Source organism: Hevea brasiliensis, chromosome 14 (genome assembly GCF_030052815.1).
Source record: "Hevea brasiliensis isolate MT/VB/25A 57/8 chromosome 14, ASM3005281v1, whole genome shotgun sequence".
In the NCBI taxonomy this organism is placed as follows: Eukaryota; Viridiplantae; Streptophyta; class Magnoliopsida; order Malpighiales; family Euphorbiaceae; genus Hevea; species Hevea brasiliensis.
This window is the reverse complement of record NC_079506.1, coordinates 84,921,505-84,932,024: the sequence shown is the minus strand read 5'-3', so window position 1 is coordinate 84,932,024 and position 10,520 is coordinate 84,921,505. Positions and strand designations below refer to the sequence as shown.

Sequence of the window (10,520 nt, the reverse complement as noted above, 5' to 3'; positions counted from 1 at the left end):
TTTATAAATTTTTAATTAAAATATAAATTTAAATTCACAATAATTTCAAAGTTATAGCTATTCAAATATAACTTTTGCAATCCCCAAGGGCTGAGATGGGAAGGCAATGGTCCCTTCTCCCTTAACCAATGGTCTTGAGTTCGAGTTCTAAGTACGAAGCACCTTTAAAATTTGAGAGGAAGCGCTTTGCCCCCTTTATAAGCCTGCCTAGCGCGAATCCGAATTAGTCAAGCCAGTGAGTTTCAGATACCAGATGGTTTCTAAATAAATAAATAACTTTAGCGAAATATCTTTTGAATATATATAAAGTCTTCAATGGATTAAGAAGGGAGATGAATTAATTAAAAATGACAACTTAAGTCACTGTCTTTTATCTCTAGAAAATTGATAAGGGAAAATAGAGTGTTGAAGCCTTTAAAATCTATGCCTTCATCTTGGCTATTTTTGTGAAACCCTATCGAAAGTGATACTCCCAAAGATTATATTCACAGTAAGTCTTCTTGACTTGATTGAAACCTTCTCTGAAGCTTGGATTGAAACAGTGAACTAGTTAAGGTCATTAACTCCCTGCCTTGGCGTTCACGCCCATGCTTGGATTGAAACAGATCAAACTATTTCTTGATGTAAAGTCTCCTTCACATTTGAAAGAGCAATACTGGAAGCTGACGAATACAGATTATTTTTTTAATAGCAGATTCATATTTTAGCTTACCCAATCCTTACCTCAAGCTCATGCATCAACTTATCATTGATTAGCGGTTTAAATGCAATTATTACCAATATACAATCTTCTTTATTTGAACAAGAATTGGAAAAAAAAAATACTAAATAAGTTTCTGTACTTTCAGTGGAGGTCAAATAAATCCAAGATTATGCTTTGGTACAAATAAAAATTTAACTTTCTAATTATGGCCACATAAGCCATTACCTAATAAAATTTTATTTTTTTAATTTTAAATATTAAAATTATTTATCATTTTAATTAAAATAAAATTAAAAAAAAAAGAAATTGAAGAATATAATAAACAAAAATTATTTAACATTAAAATTATTATTTATTATTATTATTATTAAAAAATAAGAGAAAATAATATTTAATTTTTTTTACCAAAAATTAGATTTGTTAGGCCTTAATAAGAAAGTTCTATATTTATTTGGATTAAAACTTGATTTTGGGTTTATTTGATTTTATTTGATCTTTTTTTCCAAAAAGAATTTAGTGAAGTACTGAGAAATTGCTAAAGACTTCTGCAGCCAACTAATAAAATGCAATTTTCATATGAGATATTTGATTCTAAAATTATAGTGAAATTTTCTGTGTTTTAATTTGAAACACAAATTTAATTCCTTAACATTTAAAATATGTATATATACAAATAGAGCTTTAGCAAAATAACTGTGGAATATATAAAAAGTCTTCAATTGATTAAGAAGGGAGATGAATTGAATGAAAACGACAAGTGAATCAATCAACTGCCTTTTATCTTTAGAAAATGGAGAAAGGAAAATAAAGTGTTAAAGGCATTAAAATTCATGACTTGGTCTTCAAGGCCATACTTATCTTCATAGAAGCAGTCGACTATTATTATGTATTTGTATGCTTTCTATTATTTTTGTTAAGCCATTGGAAAGTGATACTCCCAAACATTATATTCATTGGCGGTTATAAGTAGTCTTTTTGAGTGAATCCTCCTTTGTAGCTTGGATTGAGAAAGCAATTATATTGTAGCAACCCATAAACTTTGAATTTCATTTAAATTTGAAATTCTAATTTAAGTTATGTCTCATTTTGTGATTTTGCAACCTATTGTCTACTTTATCAAGCTTTAGAATGTTTAGGGACCATTTCAAAAGATGTCTTCAATGGATTAAGAAGTGAGATGAATTGTTTGAAAAAGAAGAGTCAAGTCATTGTCTTTTATCTTTGCAAAATGGACAAAGAAAAATAGAATAGAGTGTTGAACCCATTTAAAATCCGTGCCTCGGTCTTCACGGCTGTGCTTGTCTTGATAGAAGCGATTATTATAATGTATTTGCATACTTCTTTTTTTTTTTTTTTTTAATCGTTTGGTAGTGACATTCATTAGTAGTTACAAGTCTTCTTGACTGATGCGTCCCTACCGCAAGTGCACGGGTCGTACAAGTAGTATAGAAAAGATATCGATCCCACGAGGAGTTGTGTTAATGATTGAATTTTTGATATAAAAAGTTGAGTAAATTGAAATATTTTTGAAATTGAAGTAATGAATTGATGGGTAATGGAGTATGAAATCTAAATACGCAAAATTAATATTCTATTCAACAATGTATTAATTAAACTAAAATTGCATCAAATTGAAATAAGCAAGTTCAAATATGGCAATATTCAAAATGGCAAGCAATTAAATTCGATTAGAAATTAACAATGGTAAAAGGCGATTCCGGAGTTCGGGATTTCATATTCGAGCTATTTTGGGATTTTAAATTGGTTATCCAATCTTGTGAAACTAATGGGTTTTAAGGAGATTAATTCTTAAATCCTTTGAATTCCCTTTCGAGTGAGACAAAGAGTGCCTTAATCAAACTAATCCTACTTTCGTGGAGTTAGAATTAATTAAAACCCATTAAGTTCTTTAATTAATCTGTGAATCCTCTTAATCCTTAGCCTATTTCTAGGTCTAAGTTAATTAAGTCCAATTTCTTGATTATCTATCACAAGGCCTTCTCCTTTCGGTGCTTCAACCATGGATTAAGAACATTACTTAATGGGATCCTACACTAAGCATGTCATTAAGCACACAAGAAATGAATAAAACTCATTAAGACCACAAAATATGGATTACCCAATCAAAATCCACAAAATATCTCAAATATTACAACCCTTACTCCAGAATCAAAAGTAAACTACTCTCTATCCATAATGCTTACAAGATATTATGAGTTTATAAGGAGATAAAGCTTTAATCTAAGCTAAGAAATAAGAAATTAAACACTAGAAATGTAGAAAAATGTAAGGAAAGAAAGAAATCTGCAAATGTTGGTTGAAAATGGTGTGGAAGGTGAAAGTGACTCTTCAAATTCTGCTCAGCCCCTCCTTTCCTTTTCTGCTCCTTGTCTCTCCTTCTAAAATGGGAAAATGAGACTATTTATAGCATTTTTTTGACATGGAGCCCTAAAATGGTATGTTCTAGGAGGAATTATTTGAGGGAATCTCCTGCCAGCTCATTAATGAACTCTTTATGGGACTGCATAAGTGGACTGCATAAGTTATGCAGTCCCTTATGCGCTACTGGTTCTCAGTCACTTATGCGAAATCGCATGACTTGGTGCATAGGTTATGCACAATTCCATGAAGGTGCATAAGGGAGGCGAGAATGTGCATAAGCTATGCAGTCTCCTTATGCACATTTATTTGGTTCTGGAACAGTGATCTTTCTCCTTATGCAGATCTGCATAGCTTATGCGGCAAGTTATGCACAGTTTGGTCAATGCATATTTCAGCTTGAAAACCTGTTTTTGACATCTTTGGCTGTAGAAGACACTCCTCAATGGCAAAATTCTCTTCAGTCCTTCAAAAACACCATTTTTCCTACAAAACAAAGTAAAAATTACAAATTAATGCAAAATTGACAACTATGAAAAACTAACTAATTAACTAATGAAATTAGCTAAAAATGGCTAATAATCAAATAAAAATGGTTATAAAATTAGACCTAAATGACTATGCAAAATGTATGCATCATTGACAAAATATATAAAATGGAAATAATTCACTTTATGATAAATTAGAAATATATAAATAACTTAGAGAAATAAAAAAATACACAAATATATTAATTGAGTTACGTAATACAAAATTTCTTTAATTTTGTGTTGCATGTTTTTATTACCTCAATTTTCGAGGAGCAAGAAAGAGGAGAATGGAAGATGTCAATCTTAAAATTTAATTATAATTCTAGTATTTCTCAATTTTAGCATTGTAACCTATATATGTATATTAAACCACATATGCACTGTGTAGCTCCGCAATGCAAATTCAGTTATATATGGGTTCACTTGTGCTCGCTTAATCTTATGAGTATTTTATAAAAATTATTAAATTTTAGTTTCTTTTATAAATCTCTTTTAGTTTTAATTTGATTTCATAAAAGTTATTATAAATAAAAATTAAAAGTTTTTAAATTAATTTATTAATCAGTCAACTATTTTACAAATAAAATTTTAGATTTTTCATATCTAAACTTGGTTTACATAGACCTAAGACACAGGATGTATGGTGAAACTCATTGTGGGTCTTATATATTTGTGTCTTGAGTTCATGGTAGACTTGATTTATGCAAGAATTTTCCTAAAATTATTTAGTTAGTGGTTGCTGGTGGAGAACAAATAAAGAAATAGGAGGGGTTTGATGGCAAGGAGTTAGTTAGATGTGTTTTACACATTTTTTTTTATTAAAATAACAAAATAAAGTAATTTTATTTACAATATAATTGATAAGTCAACAAGTTAACCTAAAAAACTTTTAATTTTCGGTTATAATAACTTTTATAAAATCAAATTCAAATTTAGTGAATTTTATGAAAGAAATTATAATTCAATCATTTTTATAAAAATATCAATAAAATTAAATGACTGCGTGTAATATTTACCCTATATTTTCTTGTACAGGAATTGTGAAAACTTTTTCTATTTTTTAAAAAATTAATATATAAAAAAAAGCTAATAATAATAAACTATGCAAAGCTGTGATGTACAGTAACTGATATTTAATTAATTAAGAAAGTTGTAATTTGAAGTAGTCTTATTGTTTATATTAACTCTGGAGTATAAAAATCTAATATTTTTTGTTAGTATAAAGTCCAACTCAATTATAAGCATCGAAGAAAGAAAAATAACAAAAAGAAAAAAGAAAAGTGAAAGAAGAGCGCGTCATTTGTCTGCTTCATTGGTCTTCGGTCTTCACGCCCTAATGTATAAATAACTCATAATATATAAATATAAATTATTTTTCCTTTCTCCATTCGTATTATAAATACTAAATACTTGCACTGATTTTTTTAATAACTCTACTTTTCAACTTAAGCTTTCCACCTTCACTTCAAGAGAATGGCTAGTCTACCATGGCTTGCTCACTTTCTCTGCTTCCTTTTATTTCACTTGCATTTGCATGCTGCTTCTTCTCTATATTTTTCTTTCAATTCCTCCTCTACAGTTATGCTGTGCCAACATGACCAGAGTGTTGCCTTACTCCAATTCAAGAAAACATTTTCCATTAAAACTAATGCCTCTTTTTGGGATTTCCTTTATCCCAAGCCTTATCCCAAAACAGAGTCTTGGAAAGAGCGCACAGATTGCTGCTTGTGGGATGGGGTCACTTGCGATATAGAAACGGGTAACGTAATTGCCCTTAACCTTTCTTCTAGCTTGCTCTATGGTACCATCCATTCTAATAATACTCTTTTCTTACTTTGTCATCTCCAAAAGCTTGACCTTTCTAACAATCATTTCAACCATTATCAAATTGTACCTCAGTTTGGCCAGTTCTTAAATTTAGCATATCTTAACCTCAGGCACTCTGCTTTTGTGGGCCAAATTCCATTGGAAATTTCTTATCTTTCTAGTTTGGTATCTCTTGATCTTTCTTGGAACTATGATTTGATACTTGATGCCACTATTTTCAATGAGCTTGCTAGAAACCTAACCCAGTTACAGGAACTGGACTTGAGTGGTGTAAATATGTCGATGGTTGAACCTAGTTCTTTGATGAATTTGTCTTCTTCTTTGATATCTCTAAAACTTATCTATTGTGGATTGCAAGGAAAAATCCCAGACAACATAATTCCATCCTCATTTGAAAACCTTAAACAGCTTGATACTTTGAACCTCTGCAGCAACAATCTCATTGGTCGAATTCCATCATCACTTGGAAGCCTCAAGGAACTCTCTTCATTGGACCTCTCCAATAACAATTTTAATGGTGAGATTCCCTCTTCATTTGAAAACCTTAAACAGCTTGTTACTTTGAACCTCCACAACAACAGTCTCGGTGGTCAAATTCCATTCTCAATTGGAAGCCTTGAGGAACTCTCTTCATTGGACCTCTCCGATAACAATTTTAATGGTGAGATTCTCTCCTCATTTGAAAACCTTAAACAACTTGATACTTTGATCCTCTACAACAACAATCTCAGTGGTCAAATTCCTTCCTCTCTTGGAAGCCTTAGGGAACTCTCTATATTGGACCTCTCCAACAACAATTTTAATGGTGAGATTCCCTCCTCATTTGGAAACCTTAAACAGCTTGATATTTTGATCCTCCACAACAACAGTCTCATTGGTCAAATTCCATTCTCAATTGGAAGCCTTGAGGAACTCTCTTCATTGGACCTCTCCTATAACAATTTTAATAGTGGGATTCCCTCCTCATTTGAAAACCTTAAACAGCTTGATACTTTGAACCTCTGCAGCAACAATCTCATTGGTCGAATTCCATCATCACTTGGAAGCCTTAAGGAACTCTCTTCATTGGACCTCTCCAATAACAATTTTAATGGTGAGATTCCCTTCTCATTTGAAAACCTTAAACAGCTTCACAATTTGTGTCTCAACAAAAACAATCTCAGTGGTGAAATTCCGTCCTCACTTGGAAGCCTTAAAGAACTCTTATTATTGGATCTCTCCTATAACAATTTTAATGGTGAGATTCCCTCCTCATATGAAAACCTTAAACAGCTTGATACTTTGAACCTCTGCAGCAACAATCTCATTGGTCGAATTCCATCATCACTTGGAAGCCTTAAGGAACTCTCTTCATTGGACCTCTCCAATAACAATTTTAATGGTGAGATTCCCTCTTCATTTGAAAATCTTAAACAACTTGATACTTTGAACCTCCACAACAACAGTCTCGGTGGTCAAATTCCATTCTCAATTGGAAGCCTTGAGGAACTCTCTTCATTGGACCTCTCCGATAACAATTTTAATGGTGAGATTCTCTCCTCATTTGAAAACCTTAAACAACTTGATACTTTGATCCTCTACAACAACAATCTCAGTGGTCAAATTCCATCCTTTCTTGGAAGCCTTAGGGAACTCTCTATATTGGACCTCTCCAACAACAATTTTAATGGTGAGATTCCCTCCTCATTTGGAAACCTTAAACAGCTTGATATTTTGATCCTCCACAACAACAGTCTCATTGGTCAAATTCCATGCTCAATTGGAAGCCTTAAGGAACTCTCTTCATTGGACCTCTCCAATAACAATTTTAGTGGTGAGATTCCCTCCTCATTTGGAAACCTTAAACAACTTGATACTTTGGACCTCAACAGCAACAAACTCAGTGGTCAAATTCCATCCTCACTTGGAAGCCTTAAGCAAATCTCCTTATTGGATCTCTCCTATAACAATTTTAATGGTGTGATTCCCTTCTCATTTGAAAACCTTAAACAGCTTCACAAGTTGTGGCTCAACAACAACAATCTCAGTGGTGAAATTCCGTCCTCACTTGGAAGCCTTCAAGAACTCTTGTCATTGGATCTCTCCTATAACAATTTTATTGGTGAGATTCCCTCCTCATTTACAGCATCAAATTTTGGACTAGTAAAACAAAAATCTTAGTGGTTAAATTCCTAATTATTTTGTAAATTTGAAACAATTTTACAGGCCCCATCCCTTTCCAAGGAAGCAAGCTTTCAAGTCTAGCAGACCTTGATTTATCCAATAACTTGTTACATGGCCCAATTCCAAGTTCAATTTTCAAATTTATGCACTTGAGAGCTCTCATTCTTTCATCCAACAAACTGATAGGAGAAGTTTCTTCTGCAGTTTGCAAGCTAAATTCTCTTGAAATTCTTGACTTGTCAAACAATAGTTTGAACAGCTTCATGCCACAATGTTTGGGAAATTTCAGCAGTAATCTTTTAATATTGCACTTGGGCATGAACAAATTCCATGGAACCATCCCTGTAACGTTTTCAGTAGGCAGCAGGTTGAGATATTTGAACTTCAATGGTAACCAATTGCAAAGGAGAATCCCACCTTCCATCTCCAATTGTATAAATTTGGAAATTTTAGATCTTGGAAACAATAATATAGATGACACATTCCCCCATTTTCTAGAAACTCTTTTTAGGCTGCAAATTCTAGTTCTAAAATCCAATAAACTCCATGGTTTGGTGAAAGGGACCTCTGCCAATTATTCTTTCTCAAATCTACGAATTTTTGACCTCTCCAACAACATGTTTAGCGGACCTTTACCTATAGAGTATTTCAGTAATTTCAAAGCAATGATGATCTTTGCTTTGAATATGGAATACATGAGCGCACCAAATTCTTCTTACAATTATTCGGTGAGTCTGACACTCAAAGGCTTGGAGATTGAGTTGGTGAAAATCCAAACACTTCTTACATCCATTGATTTGTCAAGCAATAAATTCACAGGGGACATCCCACAGTCAATTGGAAAACTTAAATCACTTGAGTTGCTCAACCTGTCTCACAATCAACTCACAGGTAATATTCAGCAATCATTGGGGGATTTGAGCAAGTTGGAATCACTAGACCTCTCCTCAAATCTTCTTGTTGGAAGGATTCCAATGCAATTGACATATTTGACATTTTTGGAAGTGTTTCGGGTTTCACATAATCAACTTGAAGGGCCTATACCTGAAGGAAAGCAGTTCAACACATTCGATAGCACTTCATATGAAGGAAATTTGGGATTGTGTGGATTTCCGCTAGAAAAATGTGACAATGGGGAGAGGCAACAACCAACATCATCAAAAGAAATTGATTCCAAGTCTAAAAATGGATTTGGATGGAAAGCTGTATTGGCAGGGTATGGATGTGGAGTAATATTTGGTGTTGTAATGGGTTATGTTGTGTTTAAAACAAGAAAACCTATATGGTTTGTGAGGATGGTTGAAGGTGAAGGGCGTCGAATGCTAAAAAGATTTAGCAATTAATCTTCAATGTGACTGGTGTTTACAGGTACTATTTCGTGATATTTCTTGCTTTGCATATAATCTCAGGTTAATTAGCTTTCTTTTTTTGTTCTCTCTTTTTATATAAATATACTTAAATTGTTTTTTTAGGAAATAAATTATTCTTATTGTTAATTAGCACAATATTTGATCTTATTGTTATAAGATTTTATCCATTTACTATGAATTTCTTACAATTCTTTTTTTTCTTTATGAATTTTCTACCTTGTTAGGCAGATGAAGAACAAGTAAGAAGATGCGGCCAAATGAAGATACGGTCTTGGATGCATAGCACATGTGAATGTGGGGGCAAATCTAGCACAATTGTTCTATCATGTAAAAATTTATCTTGCTATGCTTCTCTCTTTGTCTCTGTTTTCTACATATATAAGTTTTCTTAAAATAATGAAAGTTTCTGTATGTCTAAGATTGGGAACTTGTGTTAGATTTTAATTTCTATTTTGTTATTCTTGAGCTATATTCTGACTGTATATTCCTTTATTTCGAATGCAATTTGACCTACAATATATCAATCTTGTACTATATTTGCCATTTGTTGAACAAGGATCGGTAGGTCCATTTTCAGCATATTTATCGTGAGGCCAACTTATGTGCTGATTGACTGGCACATTATGCCCATTCTTTTTTAGCTGGATTGATGCGGTTGCAAGAGGCTCTGAGTAGGTTCTTTAATTGTTGCAGCATGATGACTTTATTTTGTTTTTCTCTCTATTCCTTTTCTGAAAAAATGAAGATAATAAATTTTGTCTTATACCAAACCTAACCAAGCTAATTAAGTGCAATTGACTTACGGCCATTCAGTTGAATGAAATCACCGAGGTCACACACCATATTTAAACAGGTCTATCCAAGGCCCCCTTCAAGATTTGGGATCCCATTGATCATAACCATGGCTCTCCCAATTTGCGCCCTTATGGATGGGTCTAATGTGAGTACGTGAGCAGCCCAATCAAAAAGAAATTCCACTCCATTAATGGTAATGGGGCAAGGATGAGATTAAGGCTTCCTGCCTCCATCTCCACTTCGATCCACCTTAATTTTTGTGTTCATATGATGTATATTTGTACGTTATGATAAAATATTTTAAGTATATATTTTTATTTATTATAAAATTAAAGAATTAAAATAAGAAATCCCTTCCTGCTTTACCTTCTCCTTGGCCATTTTCACTTGGGTCCTCCTCCTTGATACCTAATGAGGCAGGGATGGAAAAAAGGAGAAAACTAACCTTGTCCTACCTACTCGTCATGCTCCTATTATTTTAAGAAAATTCAAAAGAATTCTATCATTTTAAAATATATTTTAAACACAAATTTGGAATAAAAGCCCAAATTCCAGCCTATGATTATTCTGGCACAAGTGAAGTTTGTCTTCATTTTTATTTATTTATTTTTATAGAATTGTCTTTATGCATTGATGGATTCCTCCTATTGAGGATAAAAGTTTTAATCTAGAGATCAATCTAACATAATTAACCGAAATTCATATGAAAAAATTTAAAATATTTAAATATTTAAAATAAAAATAAAAAACATT

At 32.5% G+C, this 10,520-nt stretch overlaps 1 protein-coding gene across 1 annotated transcript; it reads left to right on the top strand.

The window, feature by feature from the left end:
- Positions 1 to 5,062: 5,062 nt before the first annotated feature.
- LOC110645223 (receptor-like protein Cf-9) lies at positions 5,063 to 8,945 on the top strand. Its single transcript, XM_058134683.1, has 2 exons — positions 5,063 to 7,540; positions 7,645 to 8,945. The coding sequence occupies exons 1-2, from the start codon at positions 5,086 to 5,088 to the stop codon at positions 8,943 to 8,945; spliced, it is 3,756 nt and encodes a 1,251-aa protein (XP_057990666.1). The 5' UTR covers positions 5,063 to 5,085.
- Positions 8,946 to 10,520: the final 1,575 nt, after the last annotated feature.

Coding starts and splice junctions, on each gene's coding strand:
- LOC110645223 (XM_058134683.1), top strand. CDS start 5,086: ATGGCTAGTCTACCATGGCTTGCTCACTTTCTCTGCTTCCTTTTATTT. Junction 7,541..7,644: donor CTCCTATAACAATTTTATTG/GTGAGATTCCCT, acceptor ACAATTTTACAG/GCCCCATCCCTTTCCAAGGA.